The 24,633-nt window shown below is 40.4% G+C and overlaps 1 protein-coding gene across 1 annotated transcript in view; it reads left to right on the forward strand.

The window, feature by feature from the left end:
- The window catches only part of poc1a (POC1 centriolar protein A), a 110,684-nt gene that overhangs the window by 81,805 nt on the left and 4,246 nt on the right, over nt 1–24,633 (forward strand). The window contains exon 10 of the mRNA XM_080181839.1: nt 19,258–19,458. Within this exon, the coding sequence (XP_080037965.1) occupies nt 19,258–19,458 (201 nt within the window). The remainder of the gene's footprint in view (nt 1–19,257; nt 19,459–24,633) is intronic.

Here is a 24,633-nt window from a genome sequence, read left to right on the forward strand (position 1 = left end):
CTGCGCTGTAATGTTCTATGTTCTATGTTCTATGTTCTACAACAAAGGCGCCCAGGTTCATGTAGAACATAGAACATTACGCGCAGAACAGGCCCTTCGGCCCACGATGTTGCGCCGACCAATTAAAAAGCAATGACCCTCTAACCTAAACCAATCCCTTTCCATCCATAAACCTATCCATGGATCCCTTAAACGCCCCCAAACTAGGTGTATTTACAACTGCAGCCGGCAGGGCATTCCAATCCCTCACCACCCTCTGTGTAAAGAACCTACCTCTGACATCCGTCCTATAAATACCACCCCTTAATTTAAAGCAATGCCCCCTCGTGCTAGCTTTCTCCATCCGAGGAAAAAGGCTAACACTGTCCACCCTATCTAAACCTCTAATCATCTTATATGTTTCAATAAGGTCCCCTCTTAGCCGCCTTCTTTCTAACGAATATAACCTCAAATCCCTCAGTCTCTCCTCGTAGGACCTCCCCTCCATACCAGGCAACATCCTGGTAAACCTCCTCTGCACCCTCTCCAATGCCTCCACATCCTTCCTATAATGTGGGGACCAGAACTGCACACAATACTCCAAGTGCGGCCGCACCAGAGTTTTGTACAGTTGCAACATGACGCTGCGGCTCCTAAACTCAATCCCCCTACCAATAAACGCCAAGACACCGTATGCCTTCCTAACAACCTTATCGACTTGATTCCCAACTTTCAGGGATCTATGTACACATACACCTAGATCCCTCTGCTCATCAACACTGTTCAGAGTCCTACCGTTAGCCCTATACTCTACACATCTGTTATTCCTGCCAAAGTGAATTACCTCACACTTTTCCGCATTGAACTCCATCCGCCACCTCTCGGCCCAGCTCTGCAACTTGCCCAAGTCTCTCTGTAAACTATGACACCCCTCCTCACTATCTACCACGCCTCCGACTTTGGTGTCATCAGCAAATTTACTAATCCACTCAACTATACCCTCATCCAGATCATTTATAAAAATTACAAACAGCAGTGGCCCCAAAACAGATCCCTGAGGCACACCACTTGTAACCGAACTCCATGACGAATACTTACCATCAATCACCACCCTCTGTCTCCTATCTGCTAGCCAATTCCTGATCCAATTAACGAAATCATCCTCAATCCCATACATCTGCAATTTCTGCAGAAGCCTTCCATGGTGAACCTTATCAAACGCCTTACTAAAGTCCATATATACCACGTCAACTGCCCTACCCCCATCCACCTCTTTGGTCACTTTCTCAAAAAACTCAATAAGGTTAGTAAGGCACGACCTACCCTCCACAAAACCATGCTGACTATCTCCAATCAATTCATTACTCTCTAAATAACTATAAATCCTATCCCTAATAATTTTTTCTAAAACCTTGCCCACAACAGAAGTCAGACTCACCGGTCTATAATTCCCGGGGAAGTCTCTGTTCCCCTTCTTAAACAATGGGATAACATTCGCTATCCTCCAATCTTCTGGCACTATACCTGTGACCAACGACGACCTGAAGATCAGAGCCAGAGGCTCCGCAATCGCCTCTCTTGCCTCCCAGAGAATCCTAGGGTAAATCTCGTCCAGGTAATGTCTGTGGCAGGTAATGTCTATTTTTGATCTTTAATGTCTATGAGAAGTTAACTGACTATGTCCTAGCCCTCCAGTTTACAGCAAAAATGGACCACAAACCATTATTAAACACCAAAAAACTAGTTAAGGTGCTACCTAGAATCCAGAGATACTGGCTGAGATTCATGAGGTTTGAAGCCAAAACTGAATATGCACATGGCAAACAGCAAATAACAACAGATGCATTGTCCCACAATCCTGTAAGGAAGTCCAAAGTTGTAGCAATGACAGCATCTCTGTATTGTGGATAACTTGCTCATCTACAACGAGAGGCTGGTCTCACCAAGAGTCCTCAGATTCAAAATCCTTTAAAATAAAGATCATGGACACCTCGGTATTACAAGTGCTAGGTCACATAATTCAGTTTGGTGGTCAGGAATTTAAAATCACCAAAGGATATGATTTCAAACTAAATGATTTGTGTCGAGAGTAGAAGGAACATTTGACTGTATCATCATTTCCATCCAGATCCTGGATATGTCTTGGAATAGACCTAGAGGCCATGCTAAATTCTCCCTCTGTAACCGACAGGCACTGGAGTGTGGAGACTAGGGAATTTTCACAGTAACGTCATTGCACTGTTAATGTAAGCTTGCCTGTGACACTAATAAATTTTTAAAAAATGGTGAGCCAGCCTGGATTAGAAACCAGAATTGAGAAGGCTATATGTTGGAAAAGACACATCTGAAATTGTATCCAGTTGAATCAGAGAAAGGGATGGTGAGAAGGAATAGAAGTGCACTTCTAACAACAAGAAGCTGACCATCAATTGAATGGCCTAACTCCATATAAGGAAGACAACCTGAAGAGTACCAATAGTCTCTAAAGATTCACAAACTACTCAACTGTGCTCAAGAGAGAGCATGTAGAACCTGAATCCTATGCAAACAAACAAGGCCAGGGAGATAGGTGAAACCATCACAATTATTTCTGTAAACCAGAAATGAAAACAGGGACTTTGAGGGGAGATATAGGATAATGTAAACAGTATTTATTGAGTCATAGACTTGAGGTAAGGATCAGTATTAAGCTAGGCCCAGAACTCCCATCTCTAACAGTTAGTATCCTGAAGGTACCCCAGAAAATGTGCTGAGGGAGCCTTGCAAGTCCTTGTGAGAGGACTATATGGGAATTGCCCAGAAGCTCAATCCTCCATTGGGCCAATCGATCTGTACTGGGAGCCATCTAATATTCCAACTTAAACCAGAGACTTTGGATGGCTATATCTGTCTTAGCAGAATAGCCACCAGGAAAAATATTAAAACCACTTCTAATTCCTGGGTAACCATAGTACTGACCATTCCTCCCCCAAACCACCCTTTTGGACCTCCCGACTGCTCTGCCCAGCTGGCAAGCAAAACCGAGACACCAACAAAATTCCATCCGTTATGGTCAAAGAAGTATTGTAACATTGTTGAATAAGTTCTTATCTGGGTTGAAAGCAGGTCACTTCTGATCCATCAGCATTGGCAACATGGTAAATACTTTCTACTGCAAGTTTTTATTTATTGAAGCTGGTCTTGGGGGGGGGAAAATAAAGAATATATTACAGTATTGTGGAAATGCAGGGAAAATCTTGTTTCTTTGCATTTGCCTTCAAGCTCCTAGAGCTGACATCTATGAGTTATTAACTGCATTAAGTTTATTTTGTTGCTAGGGTTCTTGGCAATAGCTTTTAAAATGTGTGCAGTTAATGGGTTGGTGCTTAAATTAGTTACATTATAATATGGTAATCCTCCTCTCAGTGTAGTATTCAAGGAAAGCTGTGAATGTGCATTCAGTAGTCTATGGCATCAAGTTCTTAAATAGTTGATTTAAAAAATGCAGTATGTTGTATAAATGGTAACTAAATTTAAACCAAACATTATCACTTATATTACAATACTGAACTTTATAGATCACTTTGATTCAGTATGATAATTGTACTTTGACTCATTTACTATTACATATATGAAATATTATTTGTTCAGTTCAAGTTTTCTAAATGTGACAGTTGAATTTGGAGTAGGTAGTGAAATTTAATAACATTGTTTCACTGCAATGATAAATTTAATTTTAATGCAATCTAATGATATCAGATTGGATGTGAAAAGTAACATTTGCAGACTTGGCTTTGTACTAGTGTATGGTCTTAGATCTTAACCCAAAAAAAAGCTATTGCATAGTTACTTTCAAATTTCTTGTGCTCATATGTGTTAGAAATGTCATTGTGTTTGTCATTTTTAATTTGTGTTGGAAATTTAGTTTTTGGAATGTATGTTTTTTATGGCCTGAATTTTACATGCATGCATGACAGTCAGGACAGCAAGTGGCTGCAGCTCCTGGTCTCGCATGAGATCAATTAACAACTGTGATATTGTACTGACTGGCCACTTCAGCAGCAGCCAGCGTGAATTGTGTCTACATTGCATCAGCATGCGCGGCGAGACCTGATGGAGATTCTTAAGAGTCTGCATATCGTGATCTTTGCCACGGCGAGTTCCTTTCGGAACATTAGGCCCTTAGCTCTGAGCGCGTAGCCTCATCCATCGAGAGAGTGGTAACTTACAGGCAGCACAGGAATGGAGGGGTTCTTGGGGTTGCATTGGGACCTGCGAGCTCTCACACAGGCATAGACCTCAGGAAATCATTGCTAGTGTGGCAGAAGGGTGCACTTTTCAAATAGGAGCCCATCCTGCCTAAGTGAACAAGTTGGTCAAGGCACACTTCACAGTGGCGGACCTGCTGGCTATCACCTCTGGGGCCTTCTTTCACTGCGCCCCAGACAAGGGCAGCAAATATTCCATTTCTGCCCCAATCCTTAGAGTCTGTAGTGACTGAGGAATGCCCAGCCATGCCACTGAGCAGGTGGTGCCTGCTTAGGCCCTGCGAGCCAGAGGACATCCACCAAGGTCATCTCTATCCACAGGACACCACAGGCAGCAACCTGCCTCAAATGTCACTGTCGGGCTGAGGGCACCTAGACATAGCACCTGGAAGTGTAAGCCTAAGACAGTATGCACAGCAAAAGGTTTATGTTTTCCTTTCATATTATTTGTGTTTCAAAATGGATGTTTTTACTTTGTTTCGCTTTATTGTTATCATGTTAAATTACCACTTGTTCACAAGCAACAATCACCAGTGTGACAAGGCTATGTGCAGATGACCAAGAGACTCTGGAAAGATCACCCCAAGAGCCCTGGAAGGATCTGGAGGTATAAAAGTTAACTGCCACAGTGATCTTGGAGAGCCACGGGCATTTGGTGTCCACCCACACAGTTGGGGGGTACCTCCGACCCAATTGTCTGACAAATGGTCGTGACAACTTCCCTCGAAAGCCATAGCCTCCTCAGCAATAGACCTCAGTCAAGGATTATTGCCTGTAAACCCTAGCAGCGGGGGTAGTGGAATCTTCTGCAGGGGCAATCTCCTTGCCCTCCCTGCCAGCAGCTGTATTTGCACCTCTGCTCTGAAATGATACCTGTGAACATTTGGCCTCCTTTCCCTTTGTCCCTTATCTGCTCAGAGGAGACTCCCTTCTGAGTAGACTAAACACATCTGCAGGCCGACCATGCATGGAGGGTGCCAGATGGATGCAAATCTCCGATGTCAGAGCTCAGATTTGTCCAGATTTCTCCAGACTATATGCTAAAAGGAATGCAGAGAAGACACTTAAATTGCTCCAAACCAAACCCTCACCAAACTCCCAAAAACCCTTTACTCGTCAGTCTGCCTTTACTCTAGTCCCCTTCCATCCTGCCCTTGAACGAGAAAACTGCAGAAACAGATTTGCTGCCTGCCCATGTGCCAAACTAAAAATTGCATGGGTAATGTAATATTCGGGACAATTAGACAATTAATCTTTAAGTGGCTTCATAATTGTCAGTGGGTGCACTCCCAACCCGTGCCTGCCAACAAAACTATTGTGCGACTGACATCGCCTGACATCACTTTGCATCTTTTCATGTGCTTGCAGGTCAGGCACACATCTGCCCAGGCCACACAAAATTCTGCCTTATGTTTCACCAAAAATCAAGTAAGCTGAAACTGTGTATGATTGGGTTTTACCTCAGGTGATCTTGGAGGAGAGGGAGGGGAGAAACATTTAGCAATGGAATTTAAGTATTCGCAATTGAAAAATCTGTTCAAACCTGGGATAAGCTGCTGCCCTCAGGTCCCCTCCTTCACAAAGACTACCTCATTCCACATCCATAATTACATGCATTTGCCTGTGCCTCAGCTCAATTTCTACCGCAACTTTGTCACCCAGTGCTCTTCCATCTGGCTCTTCAGCTCACCCAAGGTTCTGCTTTCAGAGCTGCATTAAGTCCCCTCCAACTGTCACTCCTGTCCTTGCTGGTCTACATTTGTTCCCTTTCTCCAAAGTCTGTAATTTAAAATTCTCATCCTCACATTTAAAATTCTTCATGGGTCTGACTCTTCCTATATTTTTTCTTTTCATCAGCCCTAGGCACCTCATTTCCCTCAAGGATTCTCCATTCCTCAAGTTCTGACATGTTGTGCATTACTCTTCCCCATTAGCCCACCATTGCTGGCTGTTTCTAGAAGAATGATAATTTTTATTTATTATCTCGCTTTTCAACGTAAAAAAAAAAGTGGCAAATATTATGCAAATGAAATTTATTGTTCTTGCTTTTATGCATCTTGATTTTACCTCCATACTGTGGAGGGTCAGAAAATAGTCCTTTTAAGCAATTCATGTGCATATTAAATGGGAAGGATTAAATGCTGGTTTGTGAATGAGCAAATTGTCTTTAGTCTCTAATTGGGATATTTTGTATTGGGGTGGTGTGGGGGTGGATGGGTTTGTCAATGCAGTTGTGTCAATGGAGGTTTAAATGTAAAAGCAGACTGCCTTATTACATTAGACTTGTGACAGGATGACACTGTTAATACTCAAACCATCTGTTATGGTTCAGATGGGAGGACTAGCTCTTCTTCAATGTGCTTGCTTTGTTAATAATGAATATCCGGTTGTGAGTAATTTAGTGTTACTGTTAATGCCGTCCCAGAATTCATTTTGACACAATGTTAAAATGCAAATCTTGTCATCATTTGATCTGACATACAATATCCTGTTTTTCTTTCATTTTTGTGCCCCTAGATACATATCTGAAACAACAAATAGTGCATGAAAACAGTAGATTAAAAATCTGTCATATTGTCTTTTGATATGATGATTATATTCCTGATAATGCGATAGAACCACCTTCAGATCAATTCCTATTGGAGAAAGGAAAAAGATTTCTTCTATAACATGTTTAGCCTTATGGAATCAATTTTACTTTTGCTGCAGTAGAGAATTTATTTGATATTGTTAAATTTTGTAATCCTGCGTTGCATCTTCAAGGCATTTTAACCTTTTGTGGTAGTTCATTGCTACTGTCATACAAAGTTACGTTCTTTCAATAAGTCCCTGTGCTGAAACAGTTTTAACTAATTTGAAAGTTATAGTTTGTAAGAACTGGACATGTTTTTCATGCCCTATGTTATTAGCTCTCATGAGCTGATCCAGTTAAACAGACATTAAATTTTATAGGATACAATTGTTCTCTTTTGAAAAGAAAAGAAATTCTCATCTCTTCAGTACATCATAAATTAATTATTGCAGTTAGAAGTTTAATTGGGAGCATTATTGTCCTGAAATATATTAATTATAATGTCCCAAAGGAGGAAAAGGCAAACATTTCTGATTCTTCCCCTGGCTTCATCATCTCCACCCAGGCACAAATTGCACATTATTTGTGGAGGGTTTTTGTGCATCTCTGGTATTTTCCAATTTCCAAGGCTGTTGCTTCTGCAACTGTGTTCATCCAGTGTTTGATGTAGCCCTCCTTCTGCCTTTTTTTTTCCTTAATAAATTTCTGCCATATGCTGACGTGCTGGTAGACATTTTGTCAGTAATGACTGACAAAGAATCTCTCCTGCTCTTATTGCCTGCCATGGGCATATTGGAAGAATTAGTACAGCTTGGCTGTATAATAAGCGCTTCTTCATGGCCAACCAAACTTGGAGTGAGACTTGAAAGTGGAATTTCTGGACCTTCGTTCCAGAGCTTATAACTTCTAGATTATATGACTGGAAAGTAGTTGGAAGGCTTCTTGATTTGGCCTTAACTTTAGGGTTCCTGGATATTGCAGACCCAGTTGTACACAGAAAAGCTAAATACCAGAGAAACAATCTTGTTGATGGAGATCCTTTTCATCTTCACCAAGACATCATAGAAAAAGTGTATACTTTTTGAGCTTTGTTTTAAGAATTTTTTTGCAGAACTATCTATTTCATTTCAGGAGAATGCTGGAGACAAGGTGAGCATAACTAGCCTTGGCATTGAGACAACATTTGAACAAGCATAGCATCAAAGAGCCCTAACAAAGCTAACTTCAAATTGAAAATACTGATGAAACTGAAGGTTCTCCACAAAATAAAATAGCCATGAGTGTTGGAAATCAATAATTGCACCCCGCGGATATACTGCTCTTGAGGGCAACGTTATTGTCAAAAATATTTTCAACTATTCGCCATAAAGCTCAGGAGTGGAACATTCTCTGATCATTTTGAAGTCTATAGCTTCATTCACAACAGTTTGTATTTATATAGCATCTTCTAACTTAATGCAATGCCTCAGAGCACTTCCCAGGATCATTGTACGATCAAACTTGGCATAAGGAGCCACATAAGGAGATATTAGAGCTGATGTCCAAATACTTGATCAAAGAATTGGGTATTCAAGGGCTTAAATGAGGGAAAAGAGATAGGCAGTGAGTTTAGAAAGAGAATTCCAGAACTTGGGGGGTGGGGGGGTGGCAAAGCAGCTGAAAGCACAGCTATCAATGATGGAGTGATTAAAATTGGTGACTGCTTAAGGTAAATTTCAATTCAGCCTTGAAGTTTGGACATCCAGCCCAAATTTAAAAATGTCAAGTGAATAATTTTGGTGCAGCTCCAAACATTTATAAAGGTGTATCTATTCCTCAGCCATGAAGCAATAGACAGCAAAAAATAAATAGTGCATAAAATGCTTACGGACAATTTATTACACGTTTCTTAATATCTCCTGAGACCTCGGACAGTGCCGACCTTATGTTCTAACCAGTTTCCAGATCAGTCAACCTGACTGGGCCTAGAACAGGGGTCGGGGGGGGAGCATGGTCTCAGAATTAGAGAAAGGCCATTTAGGACTGAGATGAAGAGGAATTTATTCATTAAGGGTGGTGAATCTTTGTAATTCTGTACCCCCAAAGGCTGTGGAGGCTCAGTCACTGAGTATATTCAAGACAGAGATTGACAGATTTCTAGATATTAAAGATATCAGGGGATATGGGGATAATTCAGGGAAATGGCATTGAGATACAAGATCTGCTGTGATCTGGTTGAATAGCAGAACAACTTGAGAGGCTGAATAAACTGGGATCATTCTCCCTGGAAAGACAGATGTTGGGGAGTGACCTAATAGAAGTTTATAAAATTCTAAGAGGTATAGATAGGGTGAACAATTGGAAGCTTTTTCCCTGGGCAGAAATGACAATTCCAAGGGGAGCACAACTTCAAGATAAGGGGAGGAAGGTTCAGTGGAGATGTGTGAGGAAAATCTTTTTATACAGAGAACGGTGGGGGCCTGGAACGCATTGCCAAGTGGGATGGTTGAGGCTGTTACGTTAGCCATATTTAATACTTATCTTGATAGGTATATGAATAAACGGGGAATAGAGGGATATAAGCAGTTGATCTAGATATGTAAACATGATCGGCACAGGCTTGGAGGACCAAAGAGTCTGCTCCTGTGCTGTACTGTTCTTTGTTGTTTGAATGGCCTATTCCTGCTCCTAATTCATATGTTCCTATGATGTATTGAGGATTCTGAGGTTGTATGTAAGCCAATGCCAAAGCAAAGTAGGGAGAACATTAGTCTGCATCTGACATTATATACCTGGCATTGGTTAGCAACATGGTTAGTTACCTTGATAAACACTAAATTTTATGCTTTCATAAATAAATAAATGTGATGTGTCATGCATTTCACTATTTGCCTTTCTTTATATAAAACAAAGTTCAACACCCATGATATACTTTTACATCATTGTTAACTTATGTAAACAACAAAATCACCACCTAAGTTGAAAAACATTTTAGAATGATGTCTTGCTGCAACAATATTTCCTTTAGGAAAACTTCTCTCACAGCTTTCCATAACCAATATTTGCAAATTGCTTCATTGGAAATACAATAGAAATTTAGTACATGTTTAATAACAAACATTAAACTTGGTCTACCGTAAGGTATATTCAAGTGGTTGATGTGTGGGACTGTGAACACCAAAGAAGTAACAAGCGTCAGGAAAATAATCTCCCTTAATGCATGTAATTTGTGGTATTTTTCACTAGTTATCAATTTTGGTTATCTTTAAGAAATAAAATGTTGTTTACATCGGAGCAACGAAGGGCAGAATTTGTGAATTCTCATCAATGCATGCAATTAAAAGGATGTTCGAGTTGGTATCAGGAGCCTACTTTAAACACTGACATAAACACATGTTTTAAATTTGTTTGTTAACTTCCAGGTACCCAGTAGATAGGTTTGTGCACTATGGAATAATTTATAGGTTGCAGGTGCATACTATTTCCTGTTACCTTTCTGTAGGCTTTTGAAATAGTTTAACATGCCAGATATTTTTGTGAAAGCAGTAGTGTAAATTCATCTTCAAACAGAGAATGTCAGGAAAGACCAAAGGTCAATCCAGTGAAAAGCACATGTTTGAAAGCCGGAAAACTGGTTTGGGGCAGTGACTGAAGTGGTTGACAATTTGGTTTTTACTAACTCTGGATCTCTGGGAAAAAAATTGAATAATCTGCTTACTTTACTTAGGAAACTATGGTGATTTAAATGTCCTTATTAATCAACAAATATGTAATTAAATGCTTATGATTCAAATTTTTAAATATCAGTATTGCTGCGTTCTGTAAATATTCACAATTTCCATCTTGGAAAGTAACTTGCTTACGTGTGCGTAGGTTCCCACCTGGTCAACAGATGTGAAGGTTACTGACTTAAGATGAGCAGGCAACTGGCAATTTTAATTAAGGGGGGAGGGGGAGTATAACATCGAGGGGAATTTTATTATTGCAGTATATTACATGTCTTCTGAGGGGAAAACAAAATGAAGGGGGATTTTTTTTTTGAAGCATCTCCAAATTGGTCATATTATTCAATATGGTAATGCAACATCAATTAGAATCTTCTACTGCAACCCCTTTACAACGTCTAACTAACATGTGTTAGAACCAGCTGCAGCAGGAAATTCTTGTCTGCTCTGACTTCTTCATCTGTATAGGTGTGTATTTTTTCTTAAGTTGGTCTTTAAAATGAAATTGATGGTGCCAGCAGAATTCTATATCTAGAAACAAGACTGAAGCTAGATTTAATGACTTAAATTTCAGGTATTTCAGCAAATGTACGTCTCAATATGCCAGAATTCTCAATAATACATTATTATTATTCTGATCAATTGTTTGTCCTGCTGGTACTTAAGGACTTAATTTAATATGAATACATGTTAAGTTGTTTTGCTCCATATTTTTCAATCCATCCTTAAAATAGTTGGAACTTCATTGAAATCTCTAATATTTGTGATGCAAATCTTTCCCTGTAGTTTAATTAAAATAGTTCAGTGGATTGATTGCTGTTGCAGGTAGTGTTGGTTGTAGGGTTTGTTTGTTGCTGCAAACAATTGATAGAAAAGTAAGATTTAGCATATTTACTATAGATCAGTGTATAATTTGACCTGGTGCAGCTCCATTTTCGAGCCCCAAAGATCTTGTTTTGGCGATATTTGGCATGTAAATCTACCTCTCGCTTTACAGCCACAACGTGCAATATTCACATCAATAGCCAGCCTCAGTTTTTCACCCCCAACAAATGTATGCTTTACTTGCCTTATATCTAGGTGCAAGGCATTGAGCAGGCAGTGCGGGCTGGGTTGCAAAGATGCACAGTAGTTTAAGAAGTTCACACACAGCAGATCCTGAGAGGCAAATGACGAAGAGAAATTAGTCTTCCAACAAAACAAGTGAAGTATGAAAGCTGAAAGTCGTAGTATTTGCTAATTCATGAAATTACTGTACTGCAGCAAGAGAATTCCACATTAGTGAAAAACCAGTGCAAGAATGAAGAAGAAATCCATCCTGAAGATGATGCTCAAGGCCAAATGTTTTATACAAACAGGAACCAACCACTGGTCAGACTCTAGGAAGCTTATATTGGAATGGGGTTGTAAATTGTCGGGAAGGTTTAATTGTTATCAGAAATGCATTGCAAATATATACACTTAACGGGGCCAAATCAGCAAAGATTTCACCAAGAGCTAGTTAGTGTAGCCACTTTAAGGTTCAGAAATGTCTCGTTTTACAGCAGAAGTCCAAAAGGTGTGCAGGTTAGTTGGATTGGCCATGGTAGATTTGTGTGTTATGGGCAGAGGGTGCAGGAAATGGCCTGAGTAAGATACTCCCTGTCAGCGAGTCAGTGCAGACTTGATGGGCCGAATGGATTCCTACACAGTAGGGATGCTATGGTACTTCTATGAAGATAATATCACCCAGAGATTACTAAAAGATTTTATTGCTAAAAATACTAGTTTTCAGTGATCCTTCACACAGCAGCAAACGTAGGAGTACCCATTATGTCACACTAGCAACATAGGTGAAACGCCTATGAATTTTGATATGCTAAGCAATACAACTGTGGAATGGAAAGGTTCACAAACAATTCAAATGAAAACCACAGGACCTGAGAAGACAAAATCATGGTTGCCTGCATGGCCGACAGAACTAAATTAAAGCTTACTGTAATTTTAAATGTAAAATCAGGCTAAAAATCAAGTGTCCTCCCAGGTGTATTTGTACATGTCTATGGAAATGGTTGAATGGATGAGGATAGAGTGAAGTCATCAATTAATAATGAGTTGATATGTTCAGGTTCCATATAACTGATGAAATCAAGAGATGCCTGTAAAGTAATAACATCTGCATTGCAGTTATACGTCCGTAGTTCAGTCCTTCAGATATGTGCCTCAATGAACCATTCAAGGGTCAAGTTTGTACTAAAGAGAATAGGTGGATGATTGATGAAGAAAGAAACCTTCATAAAGCACTGCCTTGCTTGATGTTTTGTGCAGTTTGGTCATCAAATCACAGGATACTATTATAGAACAAAGAAAATTATCGCACAGGAACAGGCCTTTCAGCCCTCCAAGCTTGCATCGTTCATGTTGCCCAACTGAACTAAAACCCCCTACCCTTCCAGAGGCCATATCCCTCTATTCCCTTCCTATTTGTGTATTTGTCCAGACGCCCCTTAAAACTCTCTATTGCATCTGCTTCTACGACCTCCCAAGCAGCAATTTCCAGGCACACACCATCCTCTGATTAAAACAACTTGCCTCGTACGTCTCCTTTAAACATTGCCCTTTGCACTTAAACCTATGCCCCAAGTAATTGACTCTTCCACCTTGGGAAAAAGCTTCTGGCTATTCACCCTGTCCATGCCCTCATAGTCTTAGAGACTTCTATCAGGTTGCCCTTCAACTCTGTTGTTCCAGTGAGAACAAACCAAGTTTTTCCAACCTCTCCTCGTGGCCCCTAGCGATCTATCAATCACCTGATTGTTCAAAAGATGTGCAATGTTCAATTCAGTGGATGAAGGGGAAGATGATTTGCTGTGGAGGCGTGATTCTAAAAGTGGAAGTGCCACACCTGTGATCTTTAGGATGACGCCGTCAGGATAAATTGATGAGCTCCTTGCTTCAGATGCCGAAAACAATAAAATTGACGGATTTTAAAACTCTGTTATTGAGGTGAAATAAAATTTTGTACAATCAATTTATTCAGTGAACACTGTGCCACATTAATTTGATATGAATTAACAAAGATCAAAAAACAAAGAAAAGTACAGCACAGGAACAGGCACTTCATCCATCCTGCACCAATCATGATGCCTCCCAAAACTAAAACTGTATGCACTTACAGTCCATATCCTTCCATTTGCATTCTGTCCATGTATTTGTCAGGTTGCCTTTAAATGCTGCTATCGTACCTGGTCCCCGGGCAACGGGTTCCAGACATTCACCACCCTCTGTGTAAAAAAAAAACTTGCCTCACACACCTCCTCTAAAACTTTAGTTTTTTTTCACATTCCAAAATATCAATCACCCACACTGAGTTCACATGTTAAACTTAGGATACAAGTTGACCCGCCATTTTTAGAATCATTTTTAGGAGTTTCAAAGGTTGATGTATAAGTAGCGGAAATCAATAAATATCGCTGACATCCATAGAATTCTCATGATTAGAGCTACATAGGGCTCGTGTGCGTCTTCCCCTTTTGGGGAGAAATATTAAATTTAACATACAAGCAATACTGGCAATGTAATGAGATATAGACAAAGCTGCACATTGTAGTTTGGTGCAATCATTTTTTGAGGAAGGAAGTTTCCTGTTTCAATGTCCATTTCCAAAGTTAGAAATGAGTTGGCAGACCTGTTGCAAAAAAAAACTGCGCAAAATCATTTGCTGGGAGAAGTTGCCACATTTTAGAGGTTTTAAATAGGGTTTGAGATCCCTGCTTAAAAATCAAAAATTGATTTGCTGCTATCTTGTAAATTGTCCTATTGGACTGGCATCTGTGAAAATGGCTGTGCAAAGGGATTATGTATCTCAAGTCTCAAGCTAGTCATGCAGTTAGCCACCTTATTCTAAAACTGCATTTGCAAACGACTGGCTGACCTGATTGAGTCATTTTGTGTCCAATACTTTGTGTACTTAGTCATCAGTTTAATTATGACTATTCCTTCCCTTTTGTATTTGAACATAAATCTGTTCTAGTAGCGTACGGAATAAAATAACACGACGTTGTTATAGAAACTTAATTTGTAACAGCTAAATGACTCCCTCGAAGTGTGACAAATGCAGGCTAATCACATTGTTTCTCCTAATATTAGTAGCAATGCCTTACTGTTTCTCCTACATGAGAGATGTTTCTTGAGTTATTTTTCTCACTTCTTGATCGAGTAATCACTTTGCCAAATTTGAGATTTTTCAGCTTCTCTTCAAAGCCAAATTGACTACTGCCTCTGGTTTAAAAAAATTGAACTAGCTGTGATGAATTGTCTTTATCAAAATCTGTTTCTGCTACTCACAAAATTTGTTTTCAATAGATGCCCACATATATCCTTGTAATGTTGCCTACGGGTGAAGTAACAATTCTGAACTTAGCTCCTAAATAAAGTGTAAAATTTGTTTGAAATTTTGAACTCAAATGGGGTAGTTTTAAACTTGGGATGATAGTGTCCAAGAAGTGATATCAGAGTAACTGCTGGTTAAGCATGTCTCCAGATATTCATTATGTCTGTAAAAATCTGGAGCGTGTAAAACAGGCAGTTGCTCCAATATCATCTGTTTTACACTTACACCTGAAGTCAGGATTTTAGAAAATATGTTACAGCAACTGCTACTTGTAATGTTGCACTGGGAATTGCACATAGTTATGTCTATTTGAGTAAAACTCTAAGCAAGGTCAATAGTCCTGGAAATTTCTGGCACGCCATTTTAATCTGTTGCATAATAATAGGACTTTGAGAATTATTGACTGTTTATTGAGTTCCACTACTTATCAGATTTCAAAATTTTACTTTTCCCTTAAACAATTTAAATCTAATATCCCTTTGGTCTATCTTTGATTGTAGAAATCCTAGTTTTTTTTTCCAGTTTGTTAGTTTTACAGATCAGAAACTCCAAGGTATATTATGAAGCCAGACTAAACCCCAATAATTTTCTGTTTTGGCATTAGTGTGAGGATAGGGTATTTCACTCCAGCCATGACTCTACTGACAGACTAGGGATCTTTAATCAAAACAAATTTTATTTAACAATACAGTTTAATTATAACAAATCAATTAGCTTAACTTTTAACCATTGAACAATTCTTAAACATGACCCGATACAATTCTTAACTACTGATCTATCACTGAGTTCCAATCATGCAAAATTTAGACTTAAATCCCTCTTTATAATTAGTTAGCAACACAAAGGCATACTTGTTTGACTTAGGTTGCCAGGCTTGGAGCTTTCAGAAATGCTCTACAGAGGGAAAGTGAGACAGAGAGACACTTCTTTCTTTAAGCAGCTCCAGTCATCAACTGCTTGTATTTTAAAATGAAATTGAAATGGTTTTGTTCCTGCAAGCTTAGCTCCTCCCATTAACCATATGACTGTCTCTCAATCAAGCTTATCAAAACCCACATAGCTCTGCATAGCTAGCCTAAAACCCTAGGAGAACCTAAATAAACAAAAGAACCATTAACTCTACAATGTAAATGATCCTAGCTAATCAGTTATTAGCCTGTATTCTTAGCATCTGTTTACAAGATAAATCAACTCTTATAACAAGGCAGTTCCTCTAAAAGCAACCCCACCTTAAACACAAAATATATTAAAATAGCACAGTATCATCACAAGTTACTCAAAGTGGATGATCCACCACCAAAAAGAGGTCATAAGGGCATATTTAGATATTGAATAGGAAACGCACTTTACATTTCCAGCCAAACTTTGAAAATAGCCCATAACAGTTCAGAGATCGATGTTTCTTAAGCCAAGAATTACTTCATTCAGAAAAATAACTTGTGCAGTCAGTTAAATTAGTTTCATGGTAGGTATTTGAGGTCAACTGACACAAAAGTATTGTTTAAAAATAAACGAAATAACAACAGTTTTGAATTAGGACATTTGGGCATAGGAAGGAGAAGAATCTAACGTTGCTTGTTAATGCGCATAATACTGTAACAATAAAGGGTAGAAATTCCAGTTGGTGTAGTGTGTATACAAACACAGCAGATTTTGATACTGCTGTGCTGCTTATTTTTTGATGCTGACACTAATCACTTTTAACACCTGAGGAAAAATGCACACTGAATTGTGAATATTGTGCATTATTGTTGCCATTTGGAATTTCTAGTCTAAATCTTTATTCGCAATCATTTTCCATAGAACCTTAGAATTGCTACGGTGCAGAAAGAGGTCATTCGGCCCGTCAGGTCAGCACCAACATGGGCAGCATTGTGGCACAGTGGTTAGCACTGCTGCCTCATTGTGCCAAAAACCCAGATTCAATTCCGGCCTTGAGCGACCGTGGAGTTTGCATGGCCCCCCACAGTGTCTGCCTAGGTTTCCTCCAATTGGTGCTCCAGTTTCCACCCACAGTCCAAAGGTGTGCAGGTTAGGTTGATTGGCCATACTAAATTGATCTTTAGTGTCTCAAGATAGAAAGGTTGGGGGAGTTGGTGGGCTAAATACATGAGGTTATGGTGTAAGCCTGAGTAAGAGTCAGTGCAGGCTTGATGGGCCAAATGGCTTCCATCTGCACTATAAGGATTCTGTGAACTCTCTGAAAGAGATCTTACCCAAGCCGCTGCTCCCCCAAACCCTATCTTTGTAACCTCACGCATTCACCTTGGCTAATCCACCCAACCTACATTTCTTTGACACAAAGGGACAATTCAGCATAGCCAATCCACCTAACCTGCACATCTTTGGACTGTGGGAAGAAACTGGAGCACCCGGAGGGAACCCACACAGACACTGGGAGAACGTTCAAACTCCACATAGAGATCCACCTAAGGCTGGAATTGAACCTGAGTCCCTAGCGCTGTGAGGCAGCAGCGCTAACCACTGTGCCATCCCAAATATTCAAATTCGTAAATTAGTTCCTGGAACAGCCCTTTATACATTGTGGTCTCCACGTTAGGTGTAATGTACAAAAATAAATTCCTGACATCTAGTTCATGTGAGTCTGATGCACAAAGCTAGAACTGAACAGAGGCCAATAGGAGGTCTTGTTCCACGGTAAAACAAAAATTGAAATACTTTGAGATCTAATTAGTGGAAAACCAGTCTTTCAAAGCTCTATGTACTTTGCAAAAAAGGAAAACAATAGTGAGAGAGGTAAGTAATAGTCTCTGGGTGGAAATTTTTACTCCATATTCATGCAGAACAAACAGAACATTAAGCTTTCAAGAGTTTATTGCACAGCTGCTTATTTGTTTATGCACAACTCAGTCAAGGAATTGAAGTATTGCAGGACCTCCGTATGTTAATGTTAATGACCTAGGACAGGCCTGTGCAACTGCCTATAGTCCCTGGAATCACTATACGTGGCCCCCGGGGCCAGTTTTCAAAATGCTGGAAGATTCTGCAAAGAGCTGCATCTGCAATCGTAGGCCTTTCCTCTCCTGTGCATGTTGGGAGTGAGAGCGTGTGTGGGAGTGAGAGAGCAGGCCCTATTTTACCATTTTGATTCTGGACAGACTTGAAACTGGGTGTGTTTCAGATCTGACTTTTAGACCTATTCTCAGGTGCCCCCTACGCACTCTGCGTGGACACCAGCGATTCTAAATCATGCAGCTGAAGGGCTTAACGCACCTGAAGCCTGCAGCTCCATTTGGCACCTCCAACTGCGCATACGCAGGAAGAAAAATTATAGAATGCAGCTCCCCTGCCATATCCTTCCTGGACCGGATAATGCCTTGCCCTGCCTCCTGCAGACATTGTCCCACCCCACCCACATTACCGACCCCCTTAAACCCCACCCACCCATACAGATCAATCACGCGCCCTGTCCCCCATCTCAGGCAGAGTGGCAGTGGACCCCCTCCTTCCCTCCTCACTGATCTCAGGCAGAGAGGCAGCGAACCCTCCCTTTCTCCCCCACTGATCTTAGGCAGAGTAGCAGCGGAACCCCTACCCCCTCCCCCACTGATCTCAGGCAGAGTACAGCGGCTCCCCACTGATCTCAGGCAGTGTGACAGCGGACTCCCTTACCCCCACCCCACCCACTGATCGCAAGCAGAGAGCCTTCGGGTGCTAGGCACCTATCTCTTCTCTAACTGGAGCACCCGAATCGGACTCTTATGGAGCATGCCTGTTTCGTGCTGATTCAGGATGGGGGAAGTGCCGGTAAGGTTGGGTGTGCAACCCATTTAGTCAATTTAAATGCATGCTAATGCACTTAAATAGCCGTTGTGCCTATTACAGACGTGGTCCCGATTTTCGGGCCTTGACAAAGGGATAACCAGTGTGGAGGCGGCCGTGGATCGTGCTAATTGTCTCGTGCCTGACTTTACTAATCGGACCCAATGTTCAATTGTGTGCATGTGTGGGAGTGAGCGAGTGAGCACATTTGTGGCCATGAGTGTGAGAGCGTGCGTGTCAGTGTGTATGCCTTCCCACTCTCGGGTTTTTCACTCACTCTCACTATCACGTACATACACACCCACACACTTTTTTTAAAATTTAACAATTTATTGCTATGACATTGTTTTATTTTTACTCAACAGTTGTTTCTTTTCTTAATATTTTCTCTTGATATTCTGATTAAAGATGCACCAAACTTTTATCTTGCTGAAATTTGCTCATCAGCCCCTTGAATGAAAAAATGGAAATGTGCCCCTCTCCCAAGCAAAAAAGGTTGGACAAGCCTGATCCAGGATGCCTGTACAAAAAAAGAAGAGATGATGAAGGCTATCCATAAGCAAAGTGCCAGTTTTTAAATATCTTCTGTTTCTGTTTTAGAAGTCTTTGGCAAAAAACTTTTCAGACACTGAGTCAACTAACATAAATCAACAAAAGAGCCATCCAAGCAACATTCTGGCATCAGATGCAAAACCTGTTCTTCCCCCAAGCCAGTTTCATCTGCAAGAAGGGAGCGGCATCCCCTCAGCCCTTGCAAGTACTCTGGAACACATAGTAGGGCAGCTGGATGTTCTCACTCAGGTAAGTGGCATCAGTTTCAGTACTTTGTCACTAGTGTAATATTGGGGAAGGTTTCCTACCTGAATCACTTGGTTTGAGTCAGTGTGCGTGTGTGTGCTTGTGTCAGCTATGCTTGGCTTTTGTTTACAAATGGGTGCATGGGGAGGGCAGTGAGTTACATCATAGTTATTTGATAGTAGTTTGTTTCACCTATATCCCAAAACTTTAAAATTTACAATTAATCCTACAGAATATCCGGAGACCTTGAAAATTCATCTTTACCTTTTTTTTTGTTGATATATATCTGAAACTGCTTCAGGTCATTGCAGTATGACATGGGTGGCATGTTGGAGCTATGATTAGTGTTGCTACCTCACAGTGCCAGGAATCTGTTCGATTCCAGCTGTGGGTGACTGTGTGGAGTTTGCACATTCTCCCTGTGTCTACATGGGTTTCCTCCTGGCACTCCGGTTTCCTCCCACGGTTGAAAGATGTGCAGGTTGGGTGGATTGACCATGCTAAATTGACCTTGGTGTCCTAAGATGTATAGGTTAGGGGAATTGGCGCATTAAATGCATGGCGCTGCAGGGATAGGGCAGGGCATGGGACTCGTGAGATGCTCTGGCAGGGGAGTCAATGCACTTGATGAGCCAAATGGCCTCCTTTTGCACTGTAGGACATCTGTGACTGTAGTCAGACAACTGACTAACTTTGGTTAGAAATAGATAAATTAGCCTTCAAGTAGTCATATTTTTATTCTTCAGTGCGTGTTAGTTTTCAGTTTAACATTTTCCAATGTTAACTATTGGGCCTGAATGTCTGTGGAGTGGCAGTTGATGTTAAATTGGCACTCCGTGCCCACATTCTTATCTGCTTTTATTACCAGTCTATTGCGCCCAACGTTCTTGCTCAGACGGGGTGAAATCCTGGCGCTTTGCATCAAAGTGCAGTTGAGACAAAGTGAAGAAGGCTATATCATGAGCCAGTTAAGATTAAAGGTCCATTGAAATTTAAATGTCCTTGACAGGCTGAGGAGAAGGTAAATAGATAAGATGTGAGTGATGGGGGAGAGAAGAGGAAAATTGAGGTTGGATGGTGGGTTTGGAGGTCAAGGGGCTGGAAGGAGTGGGGTTGGGGAACAGGGTGAGGCTTTGGGTTGGCTCGGTCTTAGGGGTGTGGGGAGGAGATTGCTGGTCTTTAGAGAGGTGGGAGAAGGGATGTTGGGCATCAAACAGACCCCCTCACATTTTTCTCTCTTTTACACACATGCACTTTCTCTCTCACACACACACGTGTCTCACACATCTCTCTCTCTCTCACTCACATATACACATCTCTCTCACACACACACACACACACACACACACACACACACCTCTCTCTCTTTCTCACTCACACACACACACACACACACACACACACACACACACATCTCTCTCTCTCACACTCACACACACATCTCTCTCTCTCACACTCACACACACATCTCTCTCTCTCACACTCACACACACACCTCTCTCTCTCACACTCACACACACACCTCTCTCTCTCACACTCACACACACACACGCACATCTCTCTCTCTCTCACACTCATACACACACGCACATCTCTCTCTCTCTCACACTCACACTCACACACACACACACACATCTCTCTCTCTCTCACACTCACACTCACACACACACACGCACATCTCTCTCTCTGTCCCTAGCTCTGAGGTTACAGAGCCCCCCTCGCTTGGCGGCCACTGCTCCTCTTTTCCAAAATTAAGATTAGATAGATATCAACAACATAAGCATAGAGCATGTTCACAACACCATAGGTGAGGTGAGAGGAAATTCAAAAGAATATTTTTGGAAAACACACCCTTAACTGTACATTCCTCCTGACTGCAACGTACTAATCGCAAGAAAAGGTCTATTTCCCAGAAGTAACATCCATTAGCTTGATGAAAAAAAAATTTGGAATTGGTAACAAGCAAAAGCATACACTCTTCAAAATTTAGTGGTAACCAAAGGAAATTTCCCATAACACAATATTGAATGAAAATTCCTCCCCAAACATTGTCAATCCTCCTGGATTTCCCTGGAGTCTCTTGGAATTGAGAGTTTCTCTTCTAAGCTCTACTGCTAGCAGCCAGGAGAAGAATGGAATTTTGTGCCTGGGCTCCTTAAATAGACCCAAGAAGGAGAAACCACAGTATATTCCAATTGATAACCAGAGTTATCTGGATGTGGGGGGAAGCAGTGGAAGTATTCAATGAAACAGTCACTTGTTAGTAATGGACTTGAATATTGCTGAAAATAGAGACATGTTGCTGACGCTCTAATGTTACACTTATCGGGACAAATACAAGAATGCCAAATTTCAAACAATCACAACAATTTTCACTGCAAGAGGAAAGGATGTTGATTGGCTGATAAGTTGATTCTGCTTGAGGTATTGTCATAGAGAAAGCTGTAGAGAACTATAGGCTCCCAGGTAATTCAAAAAAGTGCCAGGCTTGAACATGATCCTTTTGTTTACAGAAAATGGGCCACTGCAAATGAATTTGTGTCACTTCTAGCAAGCATAAATGAGCCACATTATGAGCTTGGATGATTATCTTAAACTGGTTAATAACATTTGGTGATTTACAAATTGAAAACCACCACCACATCATCATCCACAGTCCATTAACAAGTTCCTCAAGGAGCTTAACAGGCCCTTGATCTGAGGTAATTGTGTTCCTGTCCTCCCTTTTAAAATTGCATCATGTCCTAGATGTGGTAGGATGTAGTGTTTTCTAATCACACCCAGGCTAAGGCCGAGTAAAAGATCAGAGGAGCCATTGAGGTTAAACTGAGGCTTTACCTGGTGCAATTTTTCAAAGCCATTTCCGCCTTTTGGCTAAGATGAAGTGTTAGATCAAGCCTGGGAGGGGGTGCAATGCCTCATTTTATCAGTTTGGATCTTGTTTGATCAAGCCCAAGATGGAATGTAAAGTCTTGACTTGTCAGCTTGGATCTGATTTGTCCCTCATGTTCAGGACTGTGTTTGGGTTCAATTGGAATTGGCTTTTTTGATTGGAAATAAAGTACTGGGGAAAAGAAAATCACATCTGTAGTTGTTTCTGCCCCCATCGGCAATTGAAAATCAAACCCATAACAGTTTTTGATCATCTGTTCCTTGCTATCTGACTTGTCTAATTCATGTTAGTTGTGAATTGGAGTTAGGGTGGAACACAAGTTGTGCTGTGTTAATTTATTACAAGCTTGACAGTACTCTCCGAAACAGATCCACCAATTGCATAAACTGCCTGTGTTCAAGCCTGTACTACTTGTTTTATGTATTATTTAAATCAGTTATTTGTTTTTTGTAATCCAGTTGTTTCCACATCACTGTCTGAGGTGGTCAATGTTACATGTGTCAGGAGGTTATTTACCGTGTGGATTTGTTTGTGGAAGATTAGCTTTATTCAGAGAATCAGCAATATCCAACCTACAGTAGGTAGTTTAATGTTGCACATTAGAAATTTTAGTTTTCCCCTCTTAATTTTACTGCCAAACAAAAATAAACATGCTGAAAGCTTTCCAAATTGAACATTATCTAGCTGTTTGAGTAATGCTAACAGAAATCCGTTCTCATCTTCTAAAGAAAAGTTTGTGGGCGTAATATAAACAGTAAGAAGGTTTTGAAGAAAACGCACACAACTGTCCCAGTGTGGTTAGAAATGATGTTTGCCTTGTGTACAATGGATGCATGATGTTTTGAAGCATATAATCACGAGCACTGAATTTAGGAATTTTGCACACAAGGTTTCCATAATATAAATGGTTCTTACTTCTTTTAAAAAAGAGACCGTTGTTAAAATGAGCTGGCTTTAAATTAAATCTAATTATATATACAATTCCCAAATTAAGAAACACAGTGCAATCATGTATCATAATTCAAACATGTTCCATTCTGTCATGAAAATTGACTAACCATGTCAAAATGTAATTCATATACAACTCACAAATTTGAAGAAGCATAAAGTACTATATTACCATCTTTAAATACTCCGGTGATGATTTTAAAAAATACGTAATGTTAACTGTAGTTGTTCAAAGATGATGGTCAAAATAGGATGCCATGATACACAATCTGTTTTCAGACGCTGATCGAAACTAGAGCAATCTTTTTGAAATGAGATAGCCATGTCCTTTGTGAAAAAAGTTTTGTAAACTAAGAGGAGTTAATTTATTTCCATGTGTTTCTAATATTTGGCTTGAAAGCCACCATTTTGTCTACCTGAGAGAGAAGACATATGGTTTACATTGCTGGAGGAAGTAGGTTTGTAAACTGCTGTGTTTCTCTTGTGGCATGTGGTAAATAGCACAAGTCTAACAGAAAAGAAGGCTTGCAGGCATATTGGACAATTTATTGACATTCCATACTCTCAACCATTTGCTTAGACTGTTGCCCTCTGACCTGGCAGTCTGGTTCTACTGGGTTGCTATCACACTTTCAAAGATACCTAAAGTAGTTCCCCTTGTTAATGTGGGTCGTTCATGATTGCCAGTAAGACCATAAGGCAAATAACATAGCTGAATAGATCAGATGAGTAAAGCTAACATTTCAAAAAAGAACATTGTAGGAACAATGGAACCTTTTCTACATTAAAAGCAATTTAATTTTTTGCTTAAACCTCTTGTCTGAATGCATCACCTTGACCTGAAAATATATCTGTCTCGAATCACTTTAATGTTATTTAGAAAATAGTTATCAAAGATTAGTTACCTTGATTAGGATTGCATTAAACCTCAAGTCCTATTAAGTTATTTCAGTGCAGAAAATACTGCATTTATAATAGCAGCTCATGGTCCTGGTGATGTGGAAACGACTCTACTAATATTATGGATAAAATTCTAAATCATTGAGGAATATAATTATACCTGCAAAGCCATAGTAATTTTTAAGTTATTATTAGTTTTGGTTCTACAGCTACCAGTGGTTACAAGCGTGCAAACAGAATGGAGTGTGCAGGACTGTCCTGCTGCCCTCTCTAGTATGCTAAACCATTCAGCTCTTCGCTCTCGATGAAAGAAAAAAATAATTAGACCATAGAATCCCTAAAGTGCAGAAGGAGGCCATTTGGCCTGTCGAGTCTGCACTGACTCTCACTCAGAGCATCCCATCCACGCCTTTCCCTGTAACCCCATGTACTTGTTG

Source organism: Carcharhinus amblyrhynchos, chromosome 3 (assembly GCF_965287045.1).
Source record: "Carcharhinus amblyrhynchos chromosome 3, sCarAmb.v2.hapA, whole genome shotgun sequence".
Classification (NCBI taxonomy): Eukaryota; Metazoa; Chordata; class Chondrichthyes; order Carcharhiniformes; family Carcharhinidae; genus Carcharhinus; species Carcharhinus amblyrhynchos.